At 34.3% G+C, this 21,134-nt stretch overlaps 3 protein-coding genes and 2 pseudogenes across 4 annotated transcripts; 3 read left to right on the top strand and 2 right to left on the bottom strand.

Moving 5' to 3' along the window:
- Positions 1–1,530: 1,530 nt before the first annotated feature.
- Positions 1,531–4,006, top strand: LOC120197139 (annotated as a pseudogene).
- Positions 4,007–5,879: 1,873 nt separating this feature from the next.
- On the top strand, positions 5,880–7,978 carry LOC120197138 (annotated as a pseudogene).
- An 879-nt stretch (positions 7,979–8,857) lies between these two features.
- Positions 8,858–19,648, bottom strand: LOC120197211. The gene is made up of 6 exons (XM_039198815.1): positions 19,637–19,648; positions 10,940–11,050; positions 10,768–10,840; positions 10,076–10,127; positions 9,882–9,951; positions 8,858–9,119 (listed from the first exon to the last, which is right to left on the bottom strand). Exons 2-6 carry the CDS (start codon positions 11,033–11,035, stop codon positions 9,033–9,035), a joined length of 378 nt encoding a protein of 125 aa, XP_039054746.1. The 5' UTR covers positions 11,036–11,050; positions 19,637–19,648; the 3' UTR covers positions 8,858–9,032.
- Positions 15,571–16,930, top strand: LOC120197210 (PLASMODESMATA CALLOSE-BINDING PROTEIN 3-like). 2 transcript variants are annotated; one of them, XM_039198813.1, is made up of 4 exons: positions 15,571–15,758; positions 15,962–16,204; positions 16,279–16,309; positions 16,468–16,930. In XM_039198813.1, exons 1-4 carry the CDS (start codon positions 15,707–15,709, stop codon positions 16,688–16,690), a joined length of 549 nt encoding a protein of 182 aa, XP_039054744.1. In that variant the 5' UTR covers positions 15,571–15,706; the 3' UTR covers positions 16,691–16,930. The 2 variants fall into 2 exon arrangements, with proteins under 2 accessions (XP_039054744.1, XP_039054743.1); XM_039198812.1 differs by having other exon boundaries at positions 16,453–16,930.
- LOC120197209 (HMG-Y-related protein A-like) lies at positions 18,483–20,583 on the bottom strand. The gene is made up of 4 exons (XM_039198811.1): positions 20,352–20,583; positions 19,676–20,195; positions 19,136–19,213; positions 18,483–18,827 (listed from the first exon to the last, which is right to left on the bottom strand). The coding sequence occupies exons 1-4, from the start codon at positions 20,543–20,545 to the stop codon at positions 18,621–18,623; spliced, it is 999 nt and encodes a 332-aa protein (XP_039054742.1). The 5' UTR covers positions 20,546–20,583; the 3' UTR covers positions 18,483–18,620.
- Positions 20,584–21,134: the final 551 nt, after the last annotated feature.

The raw sequence follows: 21,134 nt of genomic DNA, 5'->3' as shown, positions 1-21,134 counted from the left end.
TTTTGCATATATATAACAATCGGTTTATAACACCGTTAGTGAGAAAACGATGGAGTGACCAAAAAAATATTAAATTCAGTGAGAAAATTGAATGGATTTAAAGTATAGTGAGTGAAATAGGAGAGAGAGTAAAGTTTAGTGATGATTGGTGTAATTTACTCTAAATTTTACCATTGAACTTTAATTTGTCTTTCGATTTTATCACTAGACTTTAAAAAACTTAAATCTGGTCACTAGACTTTGAACATTGATTTGTTTGTCGTTGAATCATTAGAATTATGATGATATGGTAATTTCTTTCCCGTTTTCCCGTTCATTAGGCTTCAATTCGATCAGAATTTAAAAGAAATCGGGAATGATATGGGATTTGTTATTTGATCATATAAGTAACAAAAAGATATCGGTCGGAATCAGGCATTCCTGAAACAATATACGAAAGTTCGAATCGATCTGATTTTTGAACAAACACACTAAACTCTTAAAATGGCTGTTTTTTAATTTAATTTTGTTGGTTTTAGGTGGATTTCGTGGAAAATCAATCTTATGAAAAGAAAGAGGAGTGAAATGTGAATATTTTTATATTAATATTGTCATGAAAATCGACCAATAAGGAGTAATGGTTCATTGTAATAACACTAAAAAAGTATAGTGTTGAAAAGTGATATGTTTAAAAGTTTAGTGACAAAATCGATGCACTTCTAAAGTTTACGTCGTTTTATGAATCAATAGTCGTACATAAAATAATGTTTTTTTATCCATGTCATACCATAGTTTGGATTGTAACCTCTTGGTAGTATAATCGAAGTCAAAACCAAAGTTTACAACTATAATTAAAAGGTCTATATAACAAATAAGTATCTAAAGTATACTATCTTTTTTATTTAAGTACTAAAATATTTTTTGGTCGAGATAAGTACCTAAAATTATCTTTTTGGTCAAAATATGTACCTAAAGTATTCAATTTTTTTCATCTAAGTATTTAAAATATTCTTTAATTAATGCCACATGTCAACTTTTTTAGAACTTAAATGAATTTTTTTTAATAGTTTAGGTACCTATTTTGACCAAAAAATACTTTAGATACTTAAATGAAGAAGAGAGTTTACTTTAGGTACTTATTTGTGATATAAGCCTAATTAAAACAATTGAAAGTTCAATGGTATGAATGATACATTGTCTAAAGCTCAATGGTATGAATGATACATTGTTTAAAGTTTTGGATATGAGAAGCCCCTACTAGTGTTGGGGCAAAATGGTAGTCATTTTTGGGGCAAAACTAACGAGATAATGTTCTCGAACAAATTAATTCACGAGATAATGCACTCCCCAGATTAATTGCTCAAATATGGTGAAATCTACGGTGTTGGCCGTAGGTCGCCATGCCATCCGGGCGACCTACTAGGTCGCCATGTCTTCCCGGCGAGCTATGAGAGAGATTGCATGTGCCATGCACGTCCCAACATGCTGGGCATCCGAGGTCATCCGAGCGAGCTATGCGAGAGCATCCGACCGAGGCCATCCAAGCGAGCTATGCGAGGGCAAGAGGAATCACGCGAAGAGCAGGAGGGAGTGCATGGTGACCTACAAGGTCGCCCGGAGGGCATGGTAACCTATGTTTGGGGACGTGCATGGTTGGCCACGTAGTAGGTCGCCCGGAAGGCATGACGACCTACGGCTAACACTGTGGATTTCACCCTATTTGAGCAATTAATATTGGGAGAGCATTATCTCGTGAAATAATTTGTTCCATAACATTATCTCGAGAGTTTAGCCCATTTTTGGTCCTAGACCGCCTGTCGGTTGGTTGTTATTGTGCTTTGTCAGTGTGCTTGCGTTGATTGTGGTCTTTGGATCGTCTTCTTCTAATTCCTTTGACTATGTAACTTCTACTCCAGTACCTGAGATCTATACAAACTATAGAAGGCTGAAGGAGCAAGCAGCAGTTGATTATTTTGAGTTAAGAACTATCGTATGGGGAGCTAGTCGGCAAAGGGAGCTTGGCATTTGTAGCAAAGAAAGAGAAGATTACGTACCTTGTTACAATGTAAAGGCAAATATGATTTTAGGGTTTAAAGATAGAGAGGAGTTTGGTCGGCATTGTGAAGTGTCTGGGCAAGGAACCGGTGTCTAGTCCGCCCTCCAAAAGATTATAAGACTCCACTCCGTTGGCCTGCTGGTAGGGATGCGATATGGAGTGGAAATGTGAAGATAACAAAAGACCAATTCCTTTCTTATGGAAGCATGACAAAAAGGTATTTACTAAATGCATTTGGATGCTTTGTAAAAGTGGCCAATTATGAGGCCTATATCCTTCATTTACAAACTTTACCTTTCAGAATCCACAATTCTTTTCCTTCTAGTTTTAGTGATAATCACTATGTCATGTTTCATTATAGAAATTTTCTGAAAGTGCATGGCTTCATGCCAATAAATTAAGTGTAATTCATCATTAACATTGCTTTCTGTTCAGCTTAATAACACTGCTAGGCATGAAATGTATTTGAGCGCTGAAAATTCTTCCTCAAGTGTCTTGTTGCTCAGCAGGATGATACTTTCATCTGGCAGAAAACTGCTGATGCTCATTGCTATTCTTCTAAGTGAGTAGAAATTTATAATTTTTGCTCTCCTGTTGGTAAATTGCATAATGGAACTGGCTTTCAGTTTCATAAAATGGTTTTCAGGTTGTCTTATACCCTGTTACTTTGAATTAGTTGTGTTTGGTTTGCTTAACCTGTAACTGTCAGACCTGCTCTTTTGTTTTCCTAACTTCTATTTCTTGAATATACAAGAAAGAATGATATACCCCTCTGCAAAGAAGGATATGATGCACCCTATTATCGGGCCTTGGTGCCGTGTATTACTGGAACTTCCAGCAATCGCTGGATTCCTATTCAGAACAGGTCCTCTAGCTCAGATTTGAGCTCAGCAGAGCTTGAAGTTCATGGAAAGTATTGTTCCAACTCATTTTTTCTCTCCCTGCGGATGCTTTTTTATGTTGCTATTGTGCTGCAACATGCAATCCACAGTTTATGTAGTAGATGGTTTAGTTGGCTAGCATATTGATATAGTTTAATCTTTCGCAGAAGTCAGTCCGGAGGATTTCTTTGAAGACTTGCAAGTTTGGAAATTAGCTTTAAGAAAATATTGGTCTTTGTTTACACCATTAATTTTCTCCGACCATCCCAAGAGGCCAGGAGATGAAGATCCTTTGCCTCCATTTAATATGGTACGCAATGTGATGGACATGAATGCTCATTACGGTGGCTTGAATGCTGCATTGCTCGAGGAAAAGAAAATGGTGTGGGTGATGAATGTGGTGCCTGTTAGGGCACGCAATACGCTGTTTATAGAGATGGATCGAATTCTTCTTCCCGAGGTACCATTTTTTGTTTCAGAGTTTGTGCTCTAAATTTAACACCCTAGTTCTCCTGAATAAACCCCATTGTAAAATAATTTGATCTTTGAATCAATGTCCTACATTGCCATTTGCTGAGGCACCCTAGTTATTACCTACTTGCACAACAGAATATTAAAAGTTATCGATATCCATAATCCGAGCTTGTGGATTTTTGCAGGGCTGGGTTGTGCTCTCTGATAAATTAGGAGTTATAGAGGCGGCACGTGCACATGCTACACAAATACGGTGGGATGCGACGGTGGTCAACCTTCAGAATGGCAGCGATCAACGCCTACTTGTTTGTCAGAAACCTTTCCTGAAGAAATGATTGATTTAGCACCAGAAGGTCTCAAGACTGCGGGTTGTAAACTTTTCTTGATCCGGTAATCTTCTAACTAATCCGCGAAAACACCTTGCGTGACACACATGCACGCACGCACAGCCTACATAAAATGTTGAACGTGTCTGCGAGCCTACATAAAATCTCTCGTATTCGAACTGGATTGTCTTTGGCAGAGGACAAACAATCGGCGGCATCGCAACATGAGCTATGCACCGGAGTTTCAAGTGGTTCGATATAATCGGCCGAAGGAGGGGCATGGCGGAGGAGATTGTAGATTAGCTTAGAACGAGGTTTGCTGCAAAGGTAGCTGCGGTTCGTTTTCTTCTCTGTCAAGGTATTTGTAGCATTTCATTGATCCACATATTTTTTTTCCTGGTCTCCCTCTTGGTGTTAGTTACGAGTTTTTTGTTTCTTTTCTTTGTTATATAGTCTGCTTATCATATATCGTATAATATTAATTTTTTAATAGTTTAAGATAATTATAAGGTAATATATGTTTAAAATTTTTCTTTATCATTAATAATGCTTACACACCCGATAAACATAACTGTTCAAATAAAAAACTTTTCGAGAAAATATCAATATATGTACACCCTTTTGCTACTAAATAGTTCAATAAGTTCGCTCAAATCTCAATTTATCATATAATCTTTTGATAAAAAACCATTTTATGAATTTTTTTGTTATCGTGTTTAATGACGGACGTATGATTTTATGTTAAGGAACGAAATTTTAAGAGAGTAAAACTTAAAAAAAATTATAGGAGAAACAATGATATACTAAATAATTAGTTTATCCAATAAAGTTTAAGATATAACATAAGACATTTTAAGTAACAAGAAACATGCATATTCCTCTGGGAATTTCCAACACCTTAATATAAGGCTAAAATAAGGTGTTATCGGTTTTTTTATTGTTTAAATAATAAAATCGGTAAAAAAATTACCGGTAATATTATTATTTTTTACCTAAAATATCATTTTTTTTTAATATTTCCGATCATTTTTTAGCGCTGAATAATATTTCCAGTCATTTTTTTACCGGTTTTGTTATTTAAACAATAACAAAACCAGTAACGCCTTTTTTTAACTGTATATTAAGGCTGCCGCATGTGAGCATTTCTCATATTCCTCCCCTAAAAAGCGTTTGGTTCAATTTTAGGATAAATTATGTATTTAATATCTTAACTATCAATTTTGATCCGTTTTAATATTTAAACTTTTAATTGTTTTAAAAATCATACCTAAAGTTTAGTTTTTGTTTCATCGTAGTGCCCATTTAAAATGTAACGTTAAGTTTTGAAAACAATTGAAAGTTTAGGTACTAAAATGGACCGAAATTGATAGTTTGTGTACTAAACACGTTAAGTTTTTAATGACGGGATACTAAAATGAAACAAAAACTAAACATCATGTATGATTTTGAAAAAAATTTGAAAGTTTTAGTACTAAAATAGATTAAAAAAAAGTTGATAGTTTAGGTACTAAATGCGTAGTTTACCCTAAACTTTATTAAAAAGTAATAGGATAAAGAATGCAAATGGTCCCTCGACTATAGGATATTACTTTATTAAATCATTTGACTATTAAAAATTACAAAAATGGTCATCAAACTATTCATTATGTTTTAGATTCGTCATTTCCTGTTAAAAAGTTGGTGGTTGTTTAAGTTGAACGTTAACATGATGTATGATTGTCGTTTGAGATTTTGAGATCAAATTTTATCATATCACACTCAACAAGTTAAAGCTCAACTCAGAATATGATCTGTTTTTAACGAAAAATGATGAGTTTTGAACATAATAAATAGTCAAATGATAATTTTATAAATTTTAATAGTTGATAGACTCAAGAAAGCAACATTCTATAATCGAATGATAATTTTATAATTTTTAATAGTTGATGAACTTAATAAAACAATATCGTATAGTCGGTTTACCATTTGCGTTCTTTACCCTAAAAGAAAAGTATAATTGGAATCCGAATAGAAAGGAAATGAACAAGTCCAAAAAGAATAATAAAATAAAACAACGAATGGCGCGCTCCACCATTGAAAGCCTCCCCTAAGCTTTGCTCCTTCCTTCTATAAGATGTCATCTTCCTCCTTCCCTCACTGCCATTCCGCCATTTCCCTTTCCATTCGCTTGAAGAACACTCTTCTTCAATCTCCATATCCACAATGTCCGCTTCCGAGAAAGAGCGAGAAACCCATGTTTACTTGGCCAAACTCGCCGAACAAGCCGAACGTTACGAAGGTAATCAAACAATCCATAAATAAGTTAATAACAATGATAGGTTCTTAATTTGAGATTGTATAAGCTGACGATTCAAGTTCGATGGGTTTTTGTTTCTCTTCTGGTAGAAATGGTGGAGAGCATGAAAAAAGTGGCGAAACTGAACTGCGATCTCACGGTGGAAGAAAGGAACCTGCTCTCGGTGGGATACAAGAACGTGATCGGAGCACGGAGAGCTTCATGGCGGATCATGTCTTCGATCGAGCAGAAAGAGGAATCCAAGGGAAACGAAGAGAACGTCAAGCTGATCAAAGGGTACCGTCGGAAGGTAGAAGAAGAGCTTTCCGACATCTGCACCGACATTTTGAGCGTCATCGATAAGCACCTCGTCCCTTCTTCTTCATCCGGCGAAGCCACTGTTTTTTACTACAAGATGTAAGTTTAGACTTCCGATTCCCTTCGATCTCTCAATCGATGATAATACATTTCAAAACCCAATTCGATATTCCGATTCGTCCAGGAAAGGCGATTACTACCGGTATTTGGCTGAGTTCAAGACGGATCAAGAGAGGAAAGAAGCGGCTGAGCAGTCATTGAAGGGTATGAGGTGAGTTTCATAATTTGATCATGTTTAACTAATAACTACAGAGACCTGAATTTGTGCATTTTAGGCTGCTTCTACTGCTGCAAACACTGATCTACCGTCGACTCATCCGATTCGGCTCGGCCTGGCCCTCAACTTCTCTGTGTTTTACTATGAGATAATGAATTCACCTGAGAGGTATGAGCTCTTGCTCTGTTATCAGAGATGGACTTAGTGGCACGAGTGGATGGCAGCCCTTGAAATTTAAATTTACTATATATTTTAGATTTTTTATGTATTTTTTTATTGAAAATCTATTTTCTTCCCCCTACCATTATAAATTTTATAAATTTAAGTTCACCCCTAAAATTTTATAAGTTCAAGTTCATCCCCACCTAAAATAAAATCCTATATCCGTCATGTCTTATGTACTTACTTGGCTGAATTGAACCATTTGGTGATTATGGTTTGGGGAAATTGCAGGGCATGTCATTTGGCAAAGCAGGCTTTTGATGAAGCAATTTCGGAATTGGATACTTTGAGTGAGGAGTCGTATAAGGATAGCACCCTAATTATGCAGCTTCTCAGAGATAACCTCACTCTCTGGACTTCTGATTTGCCTGAAGATGGAGGTATCATCTAGTTATGGATAGCTTCTGATTGACCTGAAAAATTTTGGTAAATTTCGTTAGATACATACTCACATGACATTCAAGTAAGAACATATGGGGATGTTCATGAGATAAAACGGATCGGATTTTCGATCAATTTAACTTTGACCCGATAATTAACAAATTTGATCTTTTACGGTGTTAGAAATTGTTATAATCATCTTAAATTCATCTCGAATTTCAAAATAAAACTTCGTCTTGTCTCGTTTTATCTGAACATGAATGATTATGTTATGTAGAATGATCTCTAACTTCGGTAAGCATTGTCTTAGACGTGTACATGAATTTGATGCAGGTGAAGACGGCGTAAAAGGAGAGGATGGTAAATCCACAGCAGCCAAATCCGAGGCGAAAGCCGAGGTAAGGGCTCATTCTATTCTAGTTTTACGGTTTAATTGCACTAGACGCCCTCAAATTATGACTCAATTTTAAAATAATCCTTGAACTTCAAAACATGTTAATCGAGTCCAAAAAGTATCGAATTTGTTCTAATTAGGCTCTCTCATCAGCCCAACATCGATAAAATACTGATATTTTACAAACTCAATTACAATGTTTCAATTTTTTCCCCAGAAAAATTGATGAAGAGAATCTGGGAGCTTGAGTCAATGTGTTTTCAAATGCTCTGTGCCTAAATTGGCTTCCTATGAACCGCTCTTACAAGATGATTTGATCAACCGGTTTGGCCCATTTTATTACAATGCTAAACGATCATTTGCAGGACTACCAAAAACCAGACAATGAAATTTGATCAGTTGGTTCAAACCATGTTTTTCTTGTTTCTTTTTTTCTTTTTAATTCACGGTTTTATTTTTCTTTGCCTTTTTGCTTTGATTTAATGTTCTCTAATATGAAGTTACCTGTTGAAATTATGGAACATTTTTGTTATTTTTTGTTATTATATTGTTTTCCCCTTTCTTTTTGGTTATATTTTATATTATATTATAACTTATAAATAATAGCGAATATTCGATCGAATCAAATTAAAAATAACAGTAAAAGGACACATTTTAAAAAGGGTAAAGTATACAAATAGTCCATCGACTATAGGATGCTATTTTATTAAGTCTTTCGACTATCAGAAGTTATAAAATGATCCTCAAACTATAGAATGTTGCTTTATTAAGTCCTTCAATTATTAAAAGTTACAAAATAATCATTTGACTATTCGTTATGTTCCAAATTCATCTTTTATTGTTAAAAAGTTGACGGTTGTCTAAGCTGGATATTAACATGAGATGAGATATGATAGTCCTTTGAGATTCTGGGATTACATTTTATCATATCACAATCAATAGGTTAATATTCAACTTAGAATACTGGACCATTTTGTAACTTTTAATGGTCGAGGGACTCAACAAAGTAACACTATATAGTCAAAGGGTCATTTTGTAACTTTTAATAGTCAAGAGACTCAATTAAATAGTATGCTATAGTCAAGGGACCATTTGTGTACTTTATCCTTTTAAAAAATGGTTTAAATTAATCTTCACAAAAGATAAATATCCATCATTGCAATTTGCAAATCTAGTTTTCGGTAAAAAAAATAGCAATAATAGTAATAAGTCTAGATTTTGTATAAATATTTTATTTAGAAATGGACATTCTAAAGGAACAAGAAGCTGTCAAAAGATGGTGGAGCCAAACTAATTACTTTCCATCAAAATTGCAACCTAATTTTTACGGTAATACCGTGCAATATGATCAAGGAATATTACCACAGTAAGAAATCATCAGATCAGAAGTAGAAACCAAGTCTAGTGCAAATATATGGAACCCCCTCCCCCAAATCCCCCAACATGAATTTAGGGTTCTTCCTTGACAAAATAGCTTTGTGGCAAGCAAAAATCTTCCTCATGATTTAGGGTATCAATCTCTTCATCATCTGGTTTCTGAAATTTACAAAAGAACAAATCAGCTTAGCATTAACTACTACCTTTCAAGATAACCAAAAGACGTAGCATCATTTATAGTTTACGGTTTTTTGCGTTAGAAAGGTATTAATTAGCATTCCAATTTTTGAGGACGTACTTTCCTTTACATAGGCGTACTCAATTTTTTCTAAGTTGTATATATATTTCGATGATCATATATGCCGATACATTTCAAAGGGTACTTAAAAAATGAAGATGGGTAGCAAGGACGGAGCCGGGATGAAACTTTTTTTTGTTGGGGGGGGGGGGCAAATATAAATAGGAATCTAAAAGGTATTTGAACCAAAAAATGGTTGGCCAAGTCTTAATATGCCTAGTTTAAAAACGAAGAGCGGACCCAGAAAATGGGGGCTAGGGTCTACTTCACCTAGTTTCAAAACTAAGAGGACCTAAAAAGCAATTGAATCTAAAAAATTAAGGGGAAAGACTTAATTTGTCTAGCTTCAAAACTAAAGAGGGATCTAAAAAAACAATTAAATCCTTTGTTTTCTTGGAAAGCATAAAAGAAGAATCATTTGCAACAACTTTTTTTCTGTTTCCATCCATTATCACCATGTGAGCCAGACTAGAATTGCAAAAAAGCATTGGAACTATGTATTTTGTCAATTTATACAGACATGAAAACATCATCCAAGACAGTAATCAATGCAATACCTCAACTTCAATGGAATATCAAAGAAATAAATGGAAGTGAATATAAATTATCGAACAAGTAATTACCAACACTTCCAAGTTGTAGAAACGATCTAGCAACTGTAAAACCTCATCCGGAGAAAAATGACGGTCAAGGCTGCGACAAAATTTAGCAAACCAGAAAGAGAATATGAAATACAGTAAAATAAGAACGACTCACCATAACTTAGACTGGAATAGGGGATCAATACGGAGCACAAAAAACAGGAGGCAAAACAAACCTTTTCTGCAGGAACTCCATTAGTCCATAGAGAACAAAGTGACGATGCACGCCTGTGGGAAAGCAAATTTGATTTGAAGTTATGCATTCATGTAGACAGTTAAAGACCAAACCAATCCTAGTTGTTTTACCATAAACATGTGCATGAACTGCTAGATGCACCAATTTCTTTACCATATATAAGTCATTTGAACAATTGAACTAACTCTAGTGATCCAAGTCCGCTTAAGTGCGTATTATCCTTCGATTTAGGGCTTTTGGGGGATGGGGGGTCTGGGTAATTTCATAGGCAATGTATCAATAAAAAAACATAACATTGATCCATAAGCATTAAACATGACACGCACCTTTAGATTCTAAAACTACCAAAACAAATACACAATATAAAGCTAGCATTTTGGCTGCCAAGACCAGCAAAAAACACATATTTACTAAAGGTTTTCGATATACCTTAACCATTTCACCACAGCAGTAAGCAAAATCAAGGGAATCAAGTCGATCAACATTTGAATTGATCATATCACTAGCATACAACCTAATTATAAACAAAAAGTTCCAATAATATATTACTTTTAGAGTCCAGAAAAAAATAATTCTCTTTCTCTTCAAGTTAATTCCTAAGAATCAATATCTAAACTGAAATAAAAACGTATTTCTCTTTACAAAAACTGTTAAAAGAGATCATAAACGTACCTCGTAATTTGACAGGAGGATAGATTTCAAGTGCTTCCAATAGCCTCAGCTCCAATTCTACCTCATGTTGCTCCTATTATATCAACAAAAAAAGAAACGGAAACTGTATAAATAATTGTGCAAAACGGAGAGAAGACGAACGCCGAGGAAAGCGAGAGAAATAGAAAGAGACCTTAGGAAGCGAAGAGGCGGAGGACGGCGGAGCTTTGCAAGGAGAATGTACGGAAACGCCATCATGTTCCTCTTCTTTTGCTCTTCCACCCTCCATCCCCGCTTTTAATTACTACTACTATATTTCTGCAGCGTGAAAACCGAGAACACTGACTGCTAGGTGAAAATCTTTTCTACCTCTCTTCCAGATTAAACTTGAAATTTAAACAATTACTAATTGTTCTTCATTTTCTGGGCTGGATGTTGAATGTATTTCTCAATGCAAAATTATTCTGCTTGTCTCCGCTACTATGATGGCCCAGTATTTGGTATATATTTCGCGGATGAAAAGCTCTTTGGGCTGCCATTTAAGGCCTTAGGCCCTTAACCACAAAATTTAAAGGGTAAACTACGTGTTTAGTACCTAACTATTAGTTTTGATATTTTTAGTACAAATACTTTTATTTTTTAAAATCATACCTAACATTTAGATTTTGTTTCGTTTTAGTACCTCGTCGTTAAAAATTTAACAGCACCATTTTTTATAGATATACTATATCATTCATCACTCAACTATCTTCTCACTCCTATTTTGGTATTAAATTTTAAAAATTTCAATTTAACTACTCAACTTTCAAATTGATCCTATTGCAATCACTTTAATTTATTTTATTAATAATTTTTGTGACATGATATTTTTATTATTATTTTATTAATATAAAATTAAAAATATAAAAAATAAATTTGGAAGTTACAGTGATTGAATTAGGCTTAATTTGAAAGTTAAATAATAAAATTAAAAAAATTAAACTTTAGTAACCAAAATAGGAGTAAGAAGATAGTTAAGTGATGAATGATGCAGTTTACCCATAAGAAAAGTGTTGCGTGCAAATCACCCATTAAATTTTTAATGGTGAGATACTAAAACGAAACAAAAACTAAATGTTAAGTATGATTTTAAAAAAAATTGAAAGTTTAGATATTAAAACATACCAAAACTAACATTTTTTGTACTAAACACATAATTTACCCAAATTTTAAAATAAACTGATTTTTAGTTTGCATAAATCAAGAAGGCAATGCCCAACCTGAAATCTAAATTTCTTTATGTTGATTGTTTATTTTATTAAATGTGTTCATCTTGAAATTTTATTTGTGCCCACCTTATATGAAATATTTTTGTTATTAATATATATGTGTTCACTCTGAAAAATATTTCTAGATCCGTCACCTAGAGGGATGGCAACGGGTCGAGTTAGGATCGTGTTTTTGGTCAACCTGACCCGAAAATATATATCCTCCACCCTCTGACCGACCCGATTTTTTGTGTATAAATCTGACTCGTCTCGATATAAACTAAAGATTTAATTAAATAATAATAAAATTTTCATGGAAAATATATTATTATCTTCGGATTTGGTTGGAGTTTTTTTACCCGACCTGAATCTGACCCGACTTCACCAATTAAAAGATATGATCCGACCTAAACCCAAACCCAAACCCAAAATTCTTTATAAAAAAAAACCTGACTCGATCGAGTTAGATTAAGTCAGAACCCATCAAATACGCGAAATTGCCGTCCTAGTCACCGGAGAGATGAATGCATAATAAGCATAAGGTAAAAAAGTGAGTAACTACGAGGTGGTCCAATTATTCCATTCTCAAACGAGTAAGGAACTTGAATACCTTCAGAGACCAATGACCTGAAAGCAACCACTCCCATTATCAAACAATTACTCCTTCCATTCCCCTTTTCTTACCTAATCTTGTTCCATTATCCCCTTTCTCTAACATTTTTAATTATGTATCTCACTGGTTTTTATGGACCTATCTGTCACAAATTATAATAATATCGATGTTTGGTTAAATGTCAAGATAATAATTCCACTTAAGGTAACAAAATCAACATTATAATTTTACTAGTTTAGCAGTTTAGGAAAAAAAATTCAATGCACCAAGTTCACAAAATTTGACTTCTCACCAAACATGGACCGTACCTTAGAGTACTCGGCCCCTGTAATATATACACGACAATAAAACTTTGGGTAAAGTATATAAATGGTCTCTCGACTATAGGGTATTATTTTATTAAGTCCATCGACTACTAAAAGTTACAATATAGTACTCTGGCTATTGAGTATTGCTTTTTTGAGTCCATCGACTATTAAAAGTTACAAATCGATCACCCGACTATTCATAATGTTCTGAACTCATTATTTTTCATTAAAAATTGACAATATTATGAGCTGAATGTTAACATGTTGATTGTGTTATGATAAAATCTGATATCAGAATCTCAAACGACTATTATATCTCAGTCATCATGTTAATGTCCAACTTAGACAACTATCGTTTTTTAAAGAAAAAAAGTCTAGTTTGGAATATAATGAATAGTCGAGTGATCATTTTATAAATTTTAATAGTTGAAGGACTTAAAAAATAACATTCTATAATCGAAAGATTATTTTATAATTTTTAACAGGCAATGAACTTAATAAAGAATATCCTATAGCGGGGGACTATGGGTGTACTTTACCCTAAAATTTCATTTGTATAGTATTTTTCTTCTTACTCTTCCACCCACACGATGAGATTAAAAACATTTAATATTTTTTAATATTCAAATTTTAGGTAAAACATACAAATGATTCCTCGATAGGGTATCGTTTTGTTGAGTCTCTCAACTATCAAAAGTTACAAAATGATCCCATGACTATAGGATGTTGCTTTGTTGAATCCCTCGACTATTAAAAGTTACAAAGTGGGCACCCAACTATTCATTATGTTCCAAACTCGTATTTTCTATTAAAAATTAATGGTAGTTTGAGCTGGATGTTATGGGTTATGATAGTCGTTTGAGATTTTGTGATCAAATTTTTAAAATATCTCAAATAGTATATTAACATATAGCTCAAATTATTGTTAATTTTTTGACGAAAAAGAACGAATTTGGAACATAATGAATAGTCAGGTGACCATTTTGTAACTTTTAATAGCCAAAGAACTCAACAAAGCAACACCCTATAGTCAATAGACCGTTTTGTAACTTTTAATAGTCGGGGACTCAACAAAGTAATACCCTATAATTGAATTTACCCAATTTTAGTGGTTACGAGTATACTCTAACCTTTATTTTCTTAATAAATTTAATTTTTTTAACATTCTCTTTTATTATCTTATAATAAGGTTTGTGTTCTGCGTCTACGGATAAATTTACACACCTTTCAGATAATATTATTTGATTTTTGATTAATCTTAATCTTTACGTTTCTCGTCTTGGTCCACAAATGCTATTAATGAAACACAATATTTAAATCTTAAACCCTAAATCTATAGAGTCTATTTAATACTATTGTGGTGTCGAAAATGTAGTTATAAATATGGAGTGTATTTTATTGATTACCCTCTCGGTTTCAAGGTTTCGTTTTGATTAATCCGGATCGACCCGCATCGTACATCTTGTTTTAGTGTGTGAGTCTCTAAACGTAAATTTTCTGCATACACAAAAAAAAATCAAATTTGAGACATTGCTTAAACAATATCAAACTGCTTAACATTTGAACTAATTCCCGTAGATAAATACGAAGTCTATTTAATATCACTCTTACATTGTTGTTTTGTCAATTTGGATTGGAATTAAGTCGAAAAGAGAGTCCATTCGCAATAATTGATACGATATTCACCATAAGTGTTTAAATAGTCTATTATTATTGGATGGTTATCTTGAATTGGATGGATAAAATGTCAATTAGTAGTGTGTTGTATGATTATCTGTTAATTAATATGAGTTAAGTATAAGGTATTTTTTTCTTATATTTTTTTAACGTGGCCTTCTAACCCAAGATATAAATTTAATGTAGTCATTTGATCAACGTTTTTTCATAATTGACCGTTTTGATGTGATAGTTCACGATGGTAACGTGATAGTCTACGATGCTAACATGGCAGTCCAGTGTGATATATTAATGGGGCATATGACATGACAGATTAACTAAATTGATAACTCAAATTTGGTAAATGGACTACCACATCAGCACTGTGAACCGCTACATCAGCAGTGTGAACCGCTACATCAGCACGTCATTACTATAACAATCAACAACGAAAAATATTAACTAAAGAATCACATTAGATTTATTTTATGAATTAAAGATCATATTTAAAAAATAATGCCAACGACAAATTAATTGTTTTTTAAATTACATGTACATACCTTATTGCAAGAAACCAACTATAAAACTTGATTATCGAATGTGAAAGGAATAAAAGAGAATACCGACTTCAAAATGAAAAGAATACCGCATAGGGGTAAGTGGTGACAGCACATTGATAAAGGATCTGAAAAAAGGAGTCCTACACGTAGGACCCTCACCCCCACGGCTTCACCATCACAGTTGTGCTTTAACCTAAACCAGGTCAAGTGTTGATGAGTTTATGACCGTTTGAGAATATAAACAGAGCATATGCAAAAATGCAATAACATGAATATTTAACTCAAATTCATGCCAGAAACACTTTCTTTAATACACTGCTCAGTTTCCCAATTTCCCATAACAATTTTAAAAATTTACAAAATTTAATATGATACAATTAAAAATTTTAATTTTAATAATATTCAGGGTGTTTTTAAGACCATAGATAGCCTCATATTATTGTAATTGAAAGAGGCTTATATGCCCACCACCTTCTTCCTTTAGTATTTGTCTAGAAATCTCTCTCCAGCAGCTGTCTTTGGTCATCTCTTTAATTTCCTCAAAAAACTTTCCCCCCTCAAAATCTTGCATGAATCATGGCTCTTTTCATTTGTCTAGTGCTGTTCCTAGCCATGACTGGCCATTCAAGTAAGTTCTTTGGACTTTTTGTAGCCTTTCCCTTTCTTTTTTCCTCTTATTTTCCAAGCTTTTAAGGTTAGATGTAAAGATTTCTGAGATGGGTTTTCCTTCTTTGCTGGAAAAAGACATGCAGATGGCTTCATAAAGATCATTCTTTTCCCAGAAAGTTGTCATTTTTGCTGTTTTTTTTTCTTTTGGTTATGTGCCTATAGGTGCTACTTATTGCTTATGTAAAGATGGAGTTGGTGATCAACAACTTCAAAAGACCCTGGATTATGCTTGTGGAGCTGGAGCTGATTGTTCTGCCATTCTCCAGAAAGGCGGCTGCTATAACCCCAACACTGTCAAAGATCACTGCAACTACGCCGTCAATAGCTATTTCCAAAGGAAAGGGCAAGCTCAAGATAGCTGTGATTTTTCAGGCACTGCTGCTGTTAGCCCCAATCCTCCTCCAAGTAAGTCTCTTCAAACACTTTCATCCCTTCATTTTTGGGGTTCCCCTGACCTTTTTTCATGTGTGATTTTGCAGATGTTGCTTCAACTTGCAGCTTTCCCTCAAGGTATGCTTTAATGGGAGTTATGAACCATTCTCTGTGATATTTTTCCTTTGGAAAAAGCATCTTTGTTTATGCGATGAGCTGACATGATGTTGAAACTCGTAAAAGTTGTTCGTCTTTTTTAACTCTAGTTTTTGGTTCTGCAGTGGCACAGGGGCAGCAAACACAGGCACCACCACACAAACCGGGACAACCACCACCGGCTCAACCACCACGGGGACTCCAACCACCGTGTTTGGTGGTGCGGGGTCGACACTGGGTCCGACGGGGACAACGGGCATCAATGATCCGGGCAGTGCTGTGGGTCTCTTCACTAACCACAACTTGTTTTTCACTTTTGCTGCTACGGCTACCCTTTGGATCATAGGGTCATCTTGGCTTTGAATCGAAGAAAGGAAATTTTGATGGGATTTTGGTGTAATATTAACCACTGGTGTGTGTTCGATGATGGGAGCATCTATTAGTGACAATGACAAATCCCCCACCACTGCCACTTTCTTCTGTAAATGGCACTTTGTTTACTTAAAGCTACAAGTGTGAGTTTTTTTTTTTTTTTTTGGGGGTTAGTGATGTATGGACCGTCAAATTTTTACCAAGATTTGATGTGAAAGTAGGGTTATTTTATCCTTATCTCATCATTAGAAAAATGATTATTAATTCTAACTCCTATTCAATTAATTTTAAAAATTAACACTTGTGCTGATCTAAAAACATCCGCCAAATGATACTCTTATTATCGTCTTATAATGTTTCTTATATTAATTATGCATATAGTTAAGAGTTCTATTTAACCAAGAAATATAATAAAATTATTCTTAAAAATTATTAATAAATTTTATTGATTTATTTTAATAAACAAAAGAATAAAACATATAAGAATAAAAAATAAAATATAGGTGTTGTTTGTTGATTTGAAAATATAAGTGTTATTGTTTGTTGATTTTTCTAATATGACATTGTGAACGAGACAATTGTAAAAATTAAAGGGTAAACTATACGGATAGTCTCTTATATTTAGGGTCTTATCAACAATTTAAAAATTAAAGAGAAATGATCCTTAACGTATCGATCCATTCGATTTTAGTACATGGGGCATTAATTTTTGTTAACCCTCTTTTATTTAAGTCCTTTTTTGTTTAGTCCCTAACATGATTAAGGGATTAAAATCAAACGGGAGTTAATGGTTGAAGGACAAAAATTGAATGGGTCGATCATGTTAGAGACTAAAATAGAACGACTCGGTAATATTAGGGACCATTCACCCTTAATTTTTAAATTGGTGACCAACCTCGGTCAAATCGAAAACATAGAGTACTATCTACATAGTTTATCCAAAATCAAAAGAAACTCATTTAATAGGAGTAAGTATAAATTTTATATAGGTAAATTATAAATTTGGTAGTTAAACTTTATTATCTCTCTTATTCTATTCACTGTAATTTAAATCTTTTCAATTTTCTTACTAAACTTAATACATTAGAGTTTTTTATCATTAGACCATTAAATAGATAACAATGTTAAAATAGATTGTTATATAGATTCAAAATGAAGCGTTTTAAAGAAAATTATGTTTTTTCGAAAATGACGTAGTTTTTAATGTCGTTAACTATTTAATGATGGAGTGACCAAAATAAGGGAGAGTATAATTAAGTGACAAAAAATCTAATATATTAAATTTCGTGAGAAAATCGAGAACTTTTAAAATTCAATGAGCAAAATAAGAGAAAGAGTAAAGTTTAATGATGAAATTTATTATTTACCTTTAAACATTTGTCATGATCTTTTTCTATATAATATCTAAAAAAGACCAAAACTTGAAAAAAGTGTAAAAACATACTCTTTAAACACTCTCTAAATATATAATTAAGGACTAAAAAAATAGATATACTCATATCGAATATATACTCGTATCTAACAAAATTAAATTCAAATGGCACGAACCAAGTGGCCTCCATAGTAAAAAAAAAATTATTATTCCTTGAAGACCTGAGTTTAAACACCGTAAATACCAAAAGTATAAACGTTCAATTTCAAAAAATTTACATTCTTCTTTGAACCAATATTACTTTGTACTTATCCCAGATTAATAAAAATCGAATGATATAGCAAAAGAAAGATGCTTGAATCATGAAGTGCAATAAATAACAGCTGCCTGCCATGAACATCACAGAGAATCGAGGGAATCAAAAGCATGAAAAGGTTTAACTTTAACAAATTAGACCTAAAAACTTATTTCGTTTTACAGAAACATCCTCCTCCACTAGGTCAGAATAATTTCTACAGGTCTTTGCTACAGATACATGAAAATAAAGGATTAAATCACTTGCCCTTCATCATGTGCTACCGGTGGTTGTCCTGCCGCCTGTGGTGGCGGTTGAGCATCGGCCGCTTTCCATGGTGTGCTCGCAATGTTTATTGCGACAAGTCCTTCTAACTCCAGGATTGCATCAACGGCACTGCCGTTGCTTTCACTAGTGAACTGAGGTTTCAATGCTTCAACTGCTTGTCTCACTTTCAGTTGCTGCAATCATACAATAATCAACATCATAAATCAACGAGTTCACCCTTTTTTTTTCCTTAAAGGATTCATATCCAACACTTATTCCCGACGTATACTCGAACATGTGTAACGAAAAATCTTGCAAAAGTTAACATTCAACACACCCGATTCGTAGTCATATATATGTATCTACCTGAGTTCAAGTAGCATAAGTAAACAAAAGATCACGTTCCCATAATCTTCTTCAAATATGCATATAACATAACTATCATATACGAATATATCAGAAGAAAAAGAAAACATGTCGTAAACATATCGATTTTACTTACAAAGAATTCGAGTTTTTTCTTAAAGTCTTCATGTGCTGCTGCTAAAGCCTTCGATTCGGATTTGGCTCCATCAGTTGCCTGGTTATGTGAGGAAAAAACAATAGACTTAAAGCAAAATGCAAAAGCAGCAGGTCTACTCGTATAAGATCCTAGTCCACTATTACTGGCCTAAAATTTATTTGTACGTTTCTTCATCCATTTACTGAAACAACATTTTTGGGTTAAATAACTCGAAGGTCCCTATACTATATATTGAGAACAAAATTAGTCCCTTCATGGCTTATGCATCTAATTATGAAGAGAAGAGATGAAATTTAAACACGATAACCTTGAACAGTATAAAATTTAAATACGTTCTTCTAAATTACCTACTTGCACCAGAAGTACATCTAGAATGACTAAATCTCTAGCTTATGATAGAGAGATTAACTTGCTATTAAGATTATACTACAAGGATCCATTAGGTAGTTTAACAAACATTCTTGTGTTGCTTTCTATAACTTTCTTCTACCAAAAACCAAACTAACAAAGAGGGATTACTTTCTTAGGGCGGCCAACGGACTTTCCGGTTGTTTTCATGGGCTTAACGGTGACTCCAGCGATCTTGGGCGGTCGACCTCTCCGTTTTCCAAGGGACACGACGGCGGCAGCTCGAGCAGTGCCCTTTGGCCTTCCTCTGGGCCTCGGAACACCAATATCAGCAGTTACAGCTGCAGAATCAGCATAAGGTACCGCCACGGGTTGACCGTAGTTCGGTATGACCGCCTGTTGAGGTAGCTGGATCGAGGCCTTAGGAGGCCGTCCACGGCCTCTTTTCATAGCACTAGCTCCAACCACTGACCTCACCGTCTTCCGTTTCTTCGGTCGACCGGGGCGACCCCGACCCTGACTCCGAATAACCCCAAGTTGAGCCATGGGTGCACTCTTTCTGGGCCTTCCGGGGAGCCTTTTAGGCACATCGGAAAACGGAACTGGCTGCTGCAGGGGGTTGGAGTCGGCGGCCTTGGGCTTAGGAGGACGACCGCGGCCTCGTTTGGGTCCGGTTGAAACATCAGAAGCTGCCAAAGTAGCTTCAGATCCAACGGTGGAAGCAAGCTTGTAAGACTTCTTAACCATAACCAAAACGCCACTGCTTTTCAAGCTCTTCAACTGGTGAGTCAACAAGGCCGAGTGTGACGGCGGCAGGTCCTTGTGAGTTGACTCTATGTACTTAGATATGGCCTTTTTGCTAGATCCGTTGCTCTCTTTCAAAGCCCCGATGGCCTCGCATATCATGTCGGAGTAAGGAGGATGGCTGAAACTCGGAGGCAGACCGCCGGCGATCGTCTTCGTTTGGGTGGTGGGGGCGACGACGGGGACGATGGGCGGGGGAGTAGTGGCTGGGGATATCGAACACAAGGAAGGGTCCATTTTTTGGATATGGATAAAAAAAGTATCTTGGAAAGCGATAAATGCGAGGGGGAGATAAATGAAATAAACTGTTTTTGGAAAATAAGTAATTGGTCGAATTTCATAATTAATTTCTTTATTATTTAATGTGAAATTAATTTTTTATAGATTTTATATTTAATTTTAATTTTATCTTGAAAGAAGGAAGAGTTGAGCGTTAAAATGACTATTTTATCACATGTTATGACTAGCTTTTGACATTCTATAATTTTAAATTTGTCAATAAATTTTGGATATTTTAGTTTCATACTCAAACTATAATTTTTCTTCTAAATTTGTTATCAAACTTTTAAACATTCCAATTTCATCCATAAATGATAACATTTATTTCAATTTAATATCCAAACTTTTGAACATTTCAAATTCATCTTAAATTGTCTGCATATGCTAACTACATCCCTTGTTGATAAAACATTTAGGCTAAACTATATTACTATAAGTTTGAAAAAAAATTAGTTAAACTATGGTTGAAATTAATTATATATTTGAATTTTTTTTGAGATGAAATTGGAATATTCAAAAGTTGTGACCAAATTAAAATGAGTGTTAT

This window comes from Hibiscus syriacus, unplaced genomic scaffold, assembly GCF_006381635.1.
Source record: "Hibiscus syriacus cultivar Baekdansim isolate YM2019G1 unplaced genomic scaffold, ASM638163v2 tig00117047_pilon, whole genome shotgun sequence".
Lineage (NCBI taxonomy): Eukaryota > Viridiplantae > Streptophyta > Magnoliopsida > Malvales > Malvaceae > Hibiscus > Hibiscus syriacus.
Note: the sequence above shows the minus strand (reverse complement) of the source record. Positions and strands in the feature narration are given on the sequence as shown.

Coding starts and splice junctions, on each gene's coding strand:
- LOC120197211 (XM_039198815.1), bottom strand. CDS start 11,035: ATGGAGGGTGGAAGAGCAAAAGAAGAGGAACATGATGGCGTTTCCGTA. Junction 10,128..10,767: donor TCCTCCTGTCAAATTACGAG/GTACGTTTATGA, acceptor GCTTTCCCACAG/GCGTGCATCGTCACTTTGTT. Junction 9,952..10,075: donor ATGGAGTTCCTGCAGAAAAG/GTTTGTTTTGCC, acceptor ATTTTGTCGCAG/CCTTGACCGTCATTTTTCTC.
- LOC120197210 (XM_039198812.1), top strand. CDS start 15,707: ATGGCTCTTTTCATTTGTCTAGTGCTGTTCCTAGCCATGACTGGCCAT. Junction 15,759..15,961: donor AGCCATGACTGGCCATTCAA/GTAAGTTCTTTG, acceptor ATGTGCCTATAG/GTGCTACTTATTGCTTATGT. Junction 16,205..16,278: donor TAGCCCCAATCCTCCTCCAA/GTAAGTCTCTTC, acceptor GTGATTTTGCAG/ATGTTGCTTCAACTTGCAGC.
- LOC120197209 (XM_039198811.1), bottom strand. CDS start 20,545: ATGGACCCTTCCTTGTGTTCGATATCCCCAGCCACTACTCCCCCGCCC. Junction 20,196..20,351: donor GGATCTAGCAAAAAGGCCAT/ATCTAAGTACAT, acceptor AGCTACTTTGGC/AGCTTCTGATGTTTCAACCG. Junction 18,828..19,135: donor AGAAAAAACTCGAATTCTTT/GTAAGTAAAATC, acceptor GTATGATTGCAG/CAACTGAAAGTGAGACAAGC.